General features: G+C 34.8%; 2 protein-coding genes across 2 annotated transcripts; both read right to left on the bottom strand.

The window, feature by feature from the left end:
• Positions 1 to 1,039: 1,039 nt before the first annotated feature.
• Positions 1,040 to 2,909, bottom strand: LOC136808812 (uncharacterized transporter YwbF-like). Its single transcript, XM_067065354.1, has one exon. It carries the CDS (start codon positions 2,587 to 2,589, stop codon positions 1,132 to 1,134), a length of 1,458 nt encoding a protein of 485 aa, XP_066921455.1. The 5' UTR covers positions 2,590 to 2,909; the 3' UTR covers positions 1,040 to 1,131.
• Positions 2,910 to 8,238: 5,329 nt separating this feature from the next.
• On the bottom strand, positions 8,239 to 9,741 carry LOC136808813 (caspase-3-like). The gene has a single exon (XM_067065355.1). It carries the CDS (start codon positions 9,680 to 9,682, stop codon positions 8,465 to 8,467), a length of 1,218 nt encoding a protein of 405 aa, XP_066921456.1. The 5' UTR covers positions 9,683 to 9,741; the 3' UTR covers positions 8,239 to 8,464.
• Positions 9,742 to 13,743: the final 4,002 nt, after the last annotated feature.

Genomic DNA, 13,743 nt, shown 5'->3' on the forward strand with positions numbered 1-13,743 from the left:
CGATTTCCATGATTCCACTGTGACTTCTTCGACGTACATATCCAGACTTGACCTCAATCTTCGAACTGTCTGGTGATTTGTTCCTGTTGGAAAAAAAAACGATTTGGTATGTAAACTTTGTATGGTTTGATTACTCGAAATGTGACATTTATGTAAACGAAACACTGAAAACTAATTTTTATTATTTTGGAAGCCGGAAATCCACCGGATGTGAAAAAAGCCAAATTTGCACAATACTTGTAGTTTTGTAAATTGCTTGCTATTTTCTATAAACTATGAACTATCGAAATTTAGGAATAAACGAATACTTGGAAATATAATTTTTAGATTCATAAGATCGAGACTCAAGTTACCCGTTTTTGCCCCTGTACCAACCTGTATTTTCCTGCTCATTAAAAAACGAAAGCAGATTTTCGGCTAGAATGAAAGAAAACTTTCCTACGGATTGCTTGGAATCTTGAATTTTGTCTTTTCGAATTCAAAATATTGGATATTTTCGACCGGAAATGACGTAAAATTTTACCTTACCTTTCGCTCTTATAACGCACTCAAAATAGGTTTATCTTATTAATTTTCCACATTCCTCTTCAATTTTTAATTATTATGTGTATTGTTCTCAATTTCAATGTTCTTTTCTTGTCTTATTTAAGGCGAAATTTTCGACTTCTAGTCGTCTTGTTTGTACTTCTCTTCCCCATAAACTCAAAAATAATAAAATTAAAAGTAGAAGTAATAAATGATTGGAATAAATGTTTTGAAAATATTGGTTATAAATTAGTCCCCACCCCCCACCCCCCTTTTTCTTGAGACCCTGTAGTATTTTTTTGGGGAAAATTGGGGAAGCATTTGAAGATCGGGAAATTTGGATTGTTATCGGTGGAAAAAGGTAGCATTTGAAGGATATTTGATGAAAGTGAATTGCAAAATTGATCGAGTTAAATAGAACTGGCAAAATAAATATGCAAAAATATAGCTTTCTAATGGATTGGAAACAGCTAAAACTCTCAGTAATTTTTTATGATTAAAAGGTTGTCTTGGGGTATTTTGACAAGGAATATCATTCCTCTGGGTAGAGAGTTAAATACTCACTCAAAAAGAAAAGACACACAATCTAACTTTTAAACTTTAAATTTAGTCTCTATGATTTAGTGAAGACTTCGTATCCTTTTTATCGTCGTTCACTGAAACACAAAGTGTTCGGAAAAGTTTATCTCCATAGTAATAAATAATCATAAAGCATGTCCAAGCCAAGCAAATAAAAGCCATCCCTTTAAACAACATTCTGCCACCGTAACTATCATACGTAGCTCCACCCGCCATATTGGCAACAAGAATTCCAAAACCAAATTTGAGAGCATTGACAATACTAACCATAGTTGTACAAATCTCTTTGGGTGAAATTTTGACCACGTGTTCTATTGCTGCAGCAATGAACAACGCAAAGCAGAACGCATTCAACAGTTGTATTGGTAATGACAGCCATGGATCAGTAATAATAGATAAGAAAATATACCGTAGAAAATATGCAAAAATACCAGATATTAAACAAGGGATTGTGCCCACCATTTTAATCAATTTATATGATACAGGAAACATGAATAGCTCACCTAGATTGCCAAACGCAATGCTTACTCCCATAACAGTGTTTGATGAAGATAATTCTCGTTTCATGTATAGATAGAAAAAACCAATCATTAAGCCATTGCATATTCCTGTTAGAAAGACTGTAAACAGGAAAATCATATTCGGTAAAGTTCCACAAGTCTTTAGAACAGACATTGTCAGTGATCTTTGTTCATTCTTTCTCTCTGGAAAAGCATGTAAATATTGTGGTTTAACTGCCGTCTCTAGCTCGGAAACCATAGCAACGTAAAATGCTAGAGGAATGAACAAGAGCCATAAAGGTAGAAAAACATAAAAAGCAGCCGTATAAACGGAGAGATATTTGTTGGTGTAATTGTCTACAGCGTATCCAGCGATTAAGCTTGCTGAGCCAAAACCAATTGATCCAAATAGGCGCTGGCGTCCAAAATCAGTTTCCTTAGTACTGCTTTTAACTAAGTTCATCACAAAAGAATCAAGGAATGAAGTTATTGCCAGTATCAAAGGGCCAGAGGCTATTAACATCGACATCATGACATGAAACATTGTATCGTCACCACAAAGTGTTGTACAATACTTTACGTGTTGCAGTTCTTTGTCGTGTCTGAATTTCTCATGTTGTCTCATATCAATGTAGTTGACATACTCAGCAATCCAAGGTAGCGGAAAAATCAAACATAATTTTATTATGGAACTGACCAGCATAAGGACTTTACGTTTTCCAGTGTAGTCAGCCAACAAACCCCATAAAGGGGCACCGAGTAACGACGACAAAGCATGTATTCCAGATATCTGCCCAGCTTGCGACGCCGTTAGTCCAACTGACGTAAAAAATATGTTGAAGTACATTATGTAACAGGCATGGCTGCCGTAGAAAAACATAAACGATAACTTTGAGGGTAACATACGTAAATCTGGTGTGATATGATACCGCCATTGATGGGAGTTTGTATCAGGTTGAACTTCTTTGACTGTGCTGGAAGTCATGTTCAGAAGTACTCGGTAATTTGTCTTGTGAAATATCAATTCCCTCTAGTGTTAAAAAATGTGTGGTTTTTCGATAAATATTTCATTTGGATTTATAAGGTTTGTACAGCTTGGTTTCTCTTGAAAAGATTTCTCCTTTATCGTCTACATGCATTTCAACCACACATTTTACCACACTGTACTTAAATATAATACTGTTATATAAATGTGGAAAATTCGTTTACAGTTTAATTCCTACGCCTCAAAATTTTACAATCCCCTGATGACCTGAATTTTCAAAATAATTATTTCATTGATTAAACAACAAAATCAGTAATTGTGTCGTACCAACACGTGAATAAATTCCTATTAGAAAATTACAAAACAGTCCCCCAGATGGTTGGTAATTTTAACATTTTTATCAAAACATTTTTATTTCACTAGACACAATTTTTACCTTTTCATATATTTCTTTAGCCAATTAACTCAACTTTAATCATTTTTAATCACTTTTATAGCCTGTTAATTACTTTCTTATATGTTTTTTACCATAATTCCATTTAATTTCGCGCGCCTTTTATTTTCGCGCCTCTAATTTTCGCGCGCCTTTTATTTTTGCGCCTCTAATTTTCGTGCAGCTCGTAAAATAGAATATTCGCGCATCCTTTAATTTTCGCGCATCTTGCAACTTCTGGGATATTTTCTGAGTGTTTTTGACGATTTGAAGTGAGTTTTACTCACTTTAAGTGTGTATCGAAGTTAGATTTACATCCCAGAGGCATACCTACCATAAATCGATGTCCTATTTTATTAAAAGAACCCTAAGATGAGATTTCTACACGTTCAGAACGAATACTAATACGCGCGCCTTTTATTTTCGCACACTTTTTATTTTCGCGCACGTATATTCTGCGCAAAAATTAATGGAATTAAGGTATTAAAAAGTTTTTAAAACTTTGAAGGAAATTTTTGTCTTAAAGGTAGCGGATGAAAATAAAAGACTACGCCTAAACTACATACAGATCCAATTAAGTAATTCAGTTTATCAGCTGCCCCTTGTTGTTCCATCAAACCGCTTTCTAAAGCTATAACTAAAATTCTGAAATAATTCTTTCATCAAATTGAAACATACAATGCTAAATCTATTTTCTATTCAAATGTTACAACATTTTGGGTCAAAACAATGCTGATGTTATCAAAAAATACATTAATAAGTTACACGCTTTTTTTTATAAGAATAGTGTACTTTGGATGGGGGTTCAAGTATTCTTAAATACCACACGAAAGTTTACTCGATCTGTTGAAAACTCTTCCTGGATTTTGTTTTCAAGGAGGTGCTAATGATTTGATTTCTATTTCTGTTATTAGTGCAAGTTGGGTGACAAAGAAACGTAATACGGGAGTAAGATTTTCAAAAGATATTTTCAAGGAGGCCCTCTCATAATGTTATTTTACTTTTGGAGATAATATTTATCGTCAGATCATTGGGATTCCGATGGGATCAGATCCGGCACCATTTATGGCTAATCTTTTCCCTTATCATTTTGAGTCAAAGTGGATCAATAGCTTGAAAAAAGAAAATCTTCAGAAAGCCAGACGGTTTAGCAACACTTCTCGCTTTATTGATGACCTTCTCACCATCAACGATAACAATCTTTTTTTGGAAATTTTGATTCGATTATCCTCCAAGAATTGAAATTAAATCTCAAAAATTCTGGCGATCGAATTACTTACCTAGACATTGAATTAAGAAACATCAATGGTCGTTTCGATGTTAGGCTTTTTGATTAAAGAGGCAGTTTTTCCTTTGAAATTGTGCGTCTTTCTTTTTGCAGCAGTAATATACCTTCAACCATGTTTTGCTCTTGTTTTGGTGCTGAAATCATTCGCATAGATTTTGGATTTTGCACGGAAAGTTTGTTGCTAAAAATATTTTATGAAATTCCTTTGACATGATTGCAATAACAAGAAAACAACAATTGAACAATTACTTTTTAATGAGTTTTATGACACCTTTATACAATCAAATAATAAAAAAAGATTTTGCTTTTAGCAGCTATAGTATGATGTATTCTGTTCCTTGTTCGACATCTTGTTATAGCCATTATAAGATTTGGGTACTTTGCTGAAAGTTTAGGAGAGTTTAGGCTAATTTTTACTCATTTTTTCTTCGTCATTTTCAACTTCAACCTTCTAGTCCCGCTGCTGAGATCGAAAAAAGTGGCTAGAAAACGATTTTCGTGACACACATCTTAGAACTAACTTTTTTTGGTGGAAACTCACGAATTAGTATATGTAGATTCCAAAACCAAAAAGTTTCCACGGTATTATCGTGCAAGTAACGAGTAATTGTGGATTTTTTTTTTTTTTTTCGCGTGTGAAAAACTTTGTTTTTTACATTGGAAAATTCAGAATATATTCCATATATACTTACAATAAGGGCAATAAATTAGAGTAAATTTGGTTTTATAAATAAATAAAATAAATAATTGAAAACAATAATCGCTAGTGGCACTAGACTGTAGCTTGCAGCAAGTGACACTGAGTCTAACTTAGGATCTAACGAAAATGACCGATTGAAAAAGAATGTAATAGCACAACTAAGTACTTGCGCCGGGCTGTAAAGAAACAGAAACTTGAAAATTTCATAAAAACTCAATAAAATTTATAAAAAAAAAAAATTTTAATTAAGAAACATTAATTATTGCTAACTCTTGAACGAGAGTAGTCAGTTCAATATCATTTGTATTCAGTTCTCTACTCCAAATGGAACGGGATCCACGAATACATAACAAAGACGATCTCAACAAGCTGAATGATATCTTTGATCGAATAAACGAAATCGATTCATGGAGACGTACACCACGTTTTTCAGCAAGCATCACGGCCAATCTTTTGTAGAATGTTTGGCATTCACGTCCCATACCTCCGTTTGTAGAAAATACTAATGGGGTGAAGGTACCATTTTCGACACTGTTCACACGTTCATTGTAATGTCTCTTTTTCTCGTTTTCGTTTCTTTGGAAGCACTTGCTGAGCTCCAAACCCCTGTACCTTCGAGCGCTTAGGTCAAAGACCCTAATATCAAAAAATGCTCTTTGGCCAGGTGTCCAGAACCCAGTTGCGCTAACGTCAAGTCGTGCTCCTTCGGACGTATTCGCGGTTTTGTGCGTCAGTCCTTCGCCGTCAAGGGTGATTAGTCTCGGCTCGTTTCGTACGTTGACGCATACCTCATCCAAAAGTTTAGCATTGATATCTCGTACCTCGTTATGTCTAAGAGTAACGTAGCTTCCTTTCTTGCAGGACAGAGCATGGCTGATATCAAAACGATTACCACAGACACATTCACTTGGTAGACGAGGGATACTCCAGTCATAACGAATTCGCAGTGCATCGTGAAACTGTTCCTTGTTAAGATCATAGCCTTGATCTCTAATTGGAAGGTTGGTCAACCAGTTCGATGCTCCGGTATAGCAATTGGCTTCGTGGATTTGTTTTTGATCATCAGTCATTTCCGCCCTGATACGATCTTGTTTGTCTTGATTTCTTTGGATTTTCTCAGTTTTGATCGCTGCTTTAGTTTTTGTTTCATTGTCATTTGGTGGTTGGAGGTTCAAGATTTGGTTTTGTAGATGTTTGGTGAATTGTCTCGAGTTTTCGTGTTCGATGGGTGCGATCTCGCATACGTTTTTGAGACCGAGGCCTCCCAGTCTAGGTGGTAATGATAACAAGTCTCTTTCTAAGTCATTTACAATTTTACACCCTGTAATGGCTGGAATGAGTTGGTGTCTGACGATTGTTTCGATGGGTGTTAAGTAGTTTTCCATTTCTGGATTTTTGTGGATTTTCTGGATGGAAACTGATGGAAAACAGGGAATTTCCCCACAATCTGTATTAATTTATGCAAAATTAAACACCTTTTTGACCACAAATAGGCTCAAAAACTGATGGAAAACAGGGAATTTCCCCACAATCTGTAATAATTTATGCAAAATTAAACACCTTTTTGACCACAAATAGGCCCATAACTTTTGATCTAGAGAAGTTGGGACTTTGGTGTAATACACTTTTTTGCTCAGTTTGAAGAGCTCTATCATGTGATATAGGTCTTTTTTTAATTTGAAGACTCCCCAAAAATCATGAATTTCCAGGCCTTGCAATTTTGCCTGGAAACGCAAAAAATCGCCAATTATTCGTTACTTGCACGATAATATCGTGGAAACTTTTTGATTTTGGAATCTACATATACTAATTCGTGAGTTTCCACCAAAAAAAGTTAGTTCTAAGATGTGTGTCACGAAAAGAAACATTTATCGACCTCAGCAGCGGGACTATTCTAATATTTGTTTGAAAAGATATTTGTTACACCTTGAAAGAACTTACGTCATTTATAATTTAACTTTTCGAAGGACCCTTTTTTCAAGGTTTTCGACCTATGGAATTGACCAAACTTATAATTTCTTTAAAAAATCTTCATTCAAGATAAAGTCAAATATATATTTTTGCAAAAAAGTCCCTTATGGAAACTGATAAACTTTCTTACAACTAATTATTTCAATTAATTTGAAAAATAATATGTATTCTCAACCGCTGACCGGGGTTCGCGGATTCTCTCCGACAGTAATGGGTTAAAAAGAGAAGGAGAAATAGCCGTTGCACTTAGTCTAGCTTCGCTATACAAGTGTCCTTGGTTACAGAAAACATTGAAAAAAGTTTATGGACGCCAGCAAGTTTTCCATTCCCTTGCTGGCAATGTAACACTGTTCTTGAATAGTCGTTTCTAATTTTCTGTCTGTCTGTCTGTCTGTCACACCTTTTCGAACGTAGCCGCCAATTGCCGCACGGGCATTTTTTTGTCCGTTTAACCACCCTAAAACCGTCCCAGTCTTTTTTTCGCACCTATAGACAATAGAAAAAGGTGTAAAAGAAGGATTGAATCAAGTTTAGGGGGATTATTAAATAATAAATTGGCACGCGCCTGACCGTGCGACTACGTTTCATTCACTCAATTTTCACGCAACCAAAAAAGCCCATTCAAACCGCTGGGGCCCCCTTTAATTGACATTTCCAAAAATAACACCAATAAGACCACCTCTTTTGTTCCAAGGAGTTAAGGTTTGAAATGTGCGGATTTCAATAGGGATACACAAAATGTTCTTAACTTGTGAAGGGGTCACCTTAAAAAGTATTTTATAACTAGGGGGCACGTAAATGCTAGGGTCAAGGAGAATCTTGTGTTCTGTGACTTAGCTAAAGAGAAGATCTTTAAATCTAAAGTTTATTTTTCTCAATTACACAATATTTCTTTTCATAGGCGGTTTTAGACCATGTCGAACTTATCAGAGGAAAAAGATTTAAAAATTTCATTATCTTTTAACGAGCGTTGCACTCCTTCGCATGTTTCTGACGCACTTGCTCTATTGTCTTAAATCCGCCAGTGCTTGTATTTGCAGGTTGTTTTCGTTACCATTTGCAGAACTTAGGTTTTGTTTTTAAATAAGAGTGATATCATTTGCTTACTCATCAATTTTAATTCACAAGCCTTTTCACATTGGATTGACACGGATGTGGAGCAAGATTGGTAATAAAGAGGAAAAGAGTTAAACGCTTTTTTGCTAACATCAGCATAATACAACAATAGGTAGACACTGTCCTGATATGAAATACGTGTCTGATATGAAACGGGAAAACTTATGTAAAAATAAAACCTTTAAAGACAATTATCATTATATAATCTTTAGTGAATGCATGGAAATATTAATTTTAAAACTACAAATTGTTTAACGGTAATTATATGTTGTGTTGTACATATTGTGGATGATCTAAAAGTCTTCGCCACAAACTTTGTACTTGATAGCGTAATTAATTATTGGATTTATTCCGACTGTCCGATTTCCTATGGCCCATTCGTTGGAAATAAAAACAAATCTTTTCTTAATTGTGAAATATAAGATGGAACTTGTTTCTTATCGTTAGATATTTCGCCACGGCGAGTTTCTGAGAACCGTTCAGCAACAGCAAAACTGACTTTAACAAGCATGCGCGCAGCATCCATTCTACGAAAGTTATCATTAAAAATCTTGACTAAATCCTGTATAAACCAACTTCCGTTACGACTTTGTCGCCATGAATAATATCCAGCCACTGTCGAATAGGCGTACAGGAAATCTGCTTCACTCGGCAAACCAAGATTGTACTGAGTAGTCTCTTTAGTTCCTTTACCGTCGACTTCATCTTTGTTTTGTGGCATGTAAACATCACCACGGCATGCTTGCACAATAAAAAGCTTTGGTTTACCAGCAAGACATTTAAGCTTGAATTTCTTAACAAGATTTTCAATGCGAATTTTGACATCTCTTGCATAGACGATTCCATCTTCTCCATGAGTGAGAATGGCAAATGCAGCTATGGAACTTTCTTTCATTTTCTCTTCAGTGAGCTCCTCATCCATAAAAACATTGATCTGCTTCTTATTCGGATTATCCAAGCGCTCTACTTGGAATCCTAGGTTGAGAAACAATTTTGTCAAATTTGCTGCATCCTCGTCAGAGCCATTTCTTGTTGGCATCGAAGGCAATTTTGATTCATCGAAATCAAAATATTTGATGTTGATTAAGAGCAATTTACCAAGCGGCACTTTATTATCCAACTGGTAAAAATTATCGGAATATGTGTTGGAATATACTCCATCATCTCTATCAATATGTTTTGGCCAAAATGATACATGACTGGTTACAAACTCTTCATGTATTGGTTTGCTGTCTGGATAGCAGTATTCTCTTGTCACCTTTTCAGATTTCGGAATAGTCTTTGTTAAGAATATGTTCTCAGGTGAATTTGGTGTTCTTTTCTTTGCATCTTTAGGATTTTGTTTTCCAGCAGCTAATAGTTTTTTTTCTTCTTCGATGAGAGATTCGTACAAATCTTTTTCTTGGTACCCTTCTGCTTCTAGATTTGCTGCTTGTTTTGTAGCTGTTCCGCGATTCAAGAATTTTGCAAAAACTTTGATTGGAGAAGGTGAATTCCTTGGTTGGCTTCCTGGGGGTCCATCGACTAAGTCTTCAGTTGACGTGACTTCATCCATTTGTTCTAGTTCTTGTCCTTTTGATTCCATATCACTGCTTCGCCCTGCTTCGCCTGCCTCCACTTTTCTTTCTCTTCTCAATCTGTCTGCTTGTAATTGGATTTTGTTTTCATACTACTTATAACAAATTTTAGGACACGCTTTTTTATAAGAATAGTGTACTTTAGATAAGGGTCAAGTATTCTTAATAAATTGCCAAAATTGAGGGTGAAATATTCTTAACGTATTCCTACTTTTTTAGACTTAACTTTTTACGAACATGAGAAATGATCAATTTGAGAGTTTTGGACTTTTGAATGAACATTTGGAGCTAAAATTACATTTCTGCCTCAAAGTTTAAATTGAAGTCTAACAAAGGAAGCAGTTTTTTTCTGTTAACCAAATACAAAATGACTGTATTCTTATCAAATCCTGTGAAACTCACCCTAGAGGGTATTTTTAGGGTATTCTTACGATTTTGCCAATTTTCACCCTGATATTCTTATAGAAGATACTCTTATAAAAAAAGCGTGTATTTGCTTATGATAGCATTTCTCAAGTATGTACTATCACTTTCAGAGAATATGATTCGCTTAATCTGTGATTAGACATTTTCTTGTCGTTTCTTGCAGAAAAAGAAAGTATCATTAGAAATTCTAAGAACAGTTTTCTAGAACGCTCTACAGAGTAAAATGTATAAGTTGGTGTTTTTTTAGAATATACCAAAATGTCTTTTCAGAGATTTTTAAAATTATCTTTTTTCGATATCTTTTTTAGGAATTTTTGGACCCTATTTTCAGAAATGACGTATTTTTATACGAGAATTCCAATGATAAAGAGAGCACTAAAATGAAGATTTCAGTACGATCATCATTTCAGGGCCCACGCAAGTAAGAATATTTCGATTTGACCCCTCTGCCTTGAAATCGCTCTATTTTAGACGAACTTCGGCTAGAATTGAACTATTTAAAGTATGAATATTTGAAAACTTATTATTCGAAAAAGGGGGGCTATGGCTTCCCGTGTTGGCGTGGGCCCTATATGTTAGACCTACCCGACATCGGCCCAAAAAGAGTTAAGAATTATTTGTAAGATATTTATAGTTCGTGTCACTTTTTTCTTCTTAATTGCACCAACCAACCATTAACGGCGCGACCGGTTTAAAGGACACTGGTAATGAATTTTCAAAAAAAGTCTTATCTCAGCGCACGGTTTTTTTTAAGCTCTACTTTAAAATAAACCAATTTAAATTCCCACCAAAACTCATTCAATATTAGAGAATACCCTTTTGCATTTGAATTAGCTTAACTAAAGCTAAAGTGTTTTATTTCATCACTTCATATAAAAATATCCTATACTTTTTTCACAAGAGTGCTCCTACGCTTGTGAATTCAATATAATGTCGTCGAGAAGAAACTTTTCTTGTTGCTGTAAAACAGTCCGCCAGATTTTCGCTTTTTTTGCCACGTAAAAAAAAATTTAAGCAATGTTTTTTATTTGAAAATAAGGGATTCAAAATCTGTTGTTGATGCTTGTTTCTCATTCTTAATAATATTTTTCAACTTCGAGTAGCTTTTTTGTTTATATTTTGAATTTTGGTGTTTTTCTTTCAAAATTACGACCTCACCAAATTCTCCTAGTCTTCTTCACTGGACTCAGCGCCATCAAAAATTATTAGAAAGCAAAGTTCAGCCGGAAGTAGACTCTAGTCTAAGCAACATCGAGTAGATGTCGTCATATGTGAGACAGACTGACAGTCAGAGTTAGAGAAAGCACATGTATCGTAAAGTACAAGCCATCGTATACCCACTTTATTTTGAATCATAAAGCTGTCCCTACATTGTAATTAAAAATACTTTTGTAACCATAATTCACATTTACGAATAGAATTTCTCAGTAATGCTTCCTCGAGTATTTCAGTTCGCTTCAATGAAGGTGTTTCATCGCTATCTAATTCAAGTTCTGTATTTTTCGTTTCGAGTACTATTGCTTTGGGAGATATTTGCGTTTTCAATAAAAAATCTTTAGCTATGTCATCTTTGCTCAATAAAGATTTTACTCCGTTCATTTCCATGTTCCCCTTTCTTCCTCTCATAGGCACGTATCGCGATTTATCTTTCCCGCGTGAGTGTAAATCATCAAACCAAAACAAACTGTGATTAGCCACGCCTGTGTCCCGGTTGACAAGCTGTTCATCAGTCAGCCATCTTCGTTTTTGTGGTGTTTTCGTGTACTCCGTATCTTTCTTTATTTTGGATTTTGATTTTTTCGTATTCCCCCAAGAGCGTTTATTTTCATCCCCGCTACGATTCTGTTCTTTCAAATAGAAATAGAAATTTGCTTTTCGCGACCGTGTCTCCGTGATGCTCTCCTTCTCATCATCCAGTCTTATTCTTCGACATTGCAATGAGGGTTTTATCGTTGTGTTGTTTTGTTGGTTAAACCGACCATCAATCACCCTTCTATCCATTTTGTTGTCCTTAGATTTTTTTATGTTTTTTTTGCTCTAAAAGTAATGCGAAAAACAGCTCGAAATCAATCAATAGGCTTACCTTGTGTGTTTTTTCCTTAGTAAAGTGTCCTCAGGGGACTCAACCATAGATTTATAAAGCCCGATCGTGCTTTACGCCATCGCAGGCAAAAAAATGAATATCGGAAAAAATATTGTTGCTATTGTTATCAAAAACCCGCGAAGCTTCTGATTGGTAAAGCGCTATAATTCTATTGTAATGTCACGTGACCTAGGTAACCACGACACACTTTTCAGCAAAAGCACGACATCTAGACCTTCGGGCTTTATAAATCTATAAACTCAACCCCTACCTAGGATTCCCAATTTAGGTCACCCCTTTTACCCCCCCCCCTCCCAAGTCTTCCCCAAAAAATAAAAAGTTCTCCAACACTAATTTCAAAACCTTTACCCTCTTCAATTTTTTGAAATTTCTAAGAATTTCTAGACCCCCAAATCCTAAGAGGAGGATACTATGCCCTACAACCACCCTTCTAATGCCTTCCAAAGTTTTAGTGTTTGAAAATATTCCAAAATATAAATATTTTTTTCAACTTTTCGATTTCCATAATATGAGTTGTGTTGTAACAGAAAAGCTTGAATAATTCATCGTTTTATTTGTTTTTCAGTTTCGAGGGTCAGGCTCTTCTTAAACGTTTTAGCAATATGGTCATAACTAGAAAAGATATCTTATTGACATGCTAAGTAGATCTTTCTTTACCATTCAAGCTGCATTTATAACGAACATTTTGAGTTTAAGTATTGCTTTCTAAAAACACACCTTTGACATAAACGTCTATTTTTTCAAGTTAAAAATGAAGTTTTGAACTTATTTCATGATGTTTAAGCGTTTAAGACATAATTGAGACCCTTTTGTGACCAATTAAAGGCAAATCCATGTTAAAATGCTTCAATCTTTCAGAAAAAAAATCCAATTTCTAAACTTTTCACCCTAAATTCACCCAAAGAGTTACAGTGACTTTAATTGTGTATCAATAAATATAAGAAGTATTTTTAACTCTTAGAGCTAGGTCAAGTCAAACCAAAGACTTTCTCAAAACAATTTCGTGTCGATGAACCATTCTTGTGTTTTATCTCCTTTCCAAACAGTTTCTTTCGTATCTATCAAAGAACTTTGAAAAAGAAGAACATTTTGTTTTGGTTTTTGAGGTTCATCTACTTCCAGTCTGTTTTAAATCTCTTTAAGATTATTCATGACAATACATCACGCTATATAGATTCTCAAATAAGGGTTATCATACAAAATTCTATTTCAAACAGATTGTGTTTATAGATCTTTTAAATATGTATACCGTTTAATAATTTTGGAATTTTAAAAAACTTTTTCTTTTTTCTTTCTCGTCAATTTCCAGCTCTTGTTCAATTATTTTTCAATATTATATTCTATACTATAGTATTCAAAGAGAACTGTTTTCTTCCGAGATAAATATCATTGGGTAGTGACCACATTTTGATAAACTTTACAATCATTTTCTACCACCTCTTTTCGATCATATCACTACGGTTGCCGCATTACTTCGAATAAACGCCTGCTCTATCTAATAAATGCATACTCTAATAAACGCCCACTCTAATAAACGCC

Source organism: Clytia hemisphaerica, unplaced genomic scaffold, assembly GCF_902728285.1.
Source record: "Clytia hemisphaerica strain Z4C2 unplaced genomic scaffold, Clytia hemisphaerica genome assembly, whole genome shotgun sequence".
In the NCBI taxonomy this organism is placed as follows: Eukaryota; Metazoa; Cnidaria; class Hydrozoa; order Leptothecata; family Clytiidae; genus Clytia; species Clytia hemisphaerica.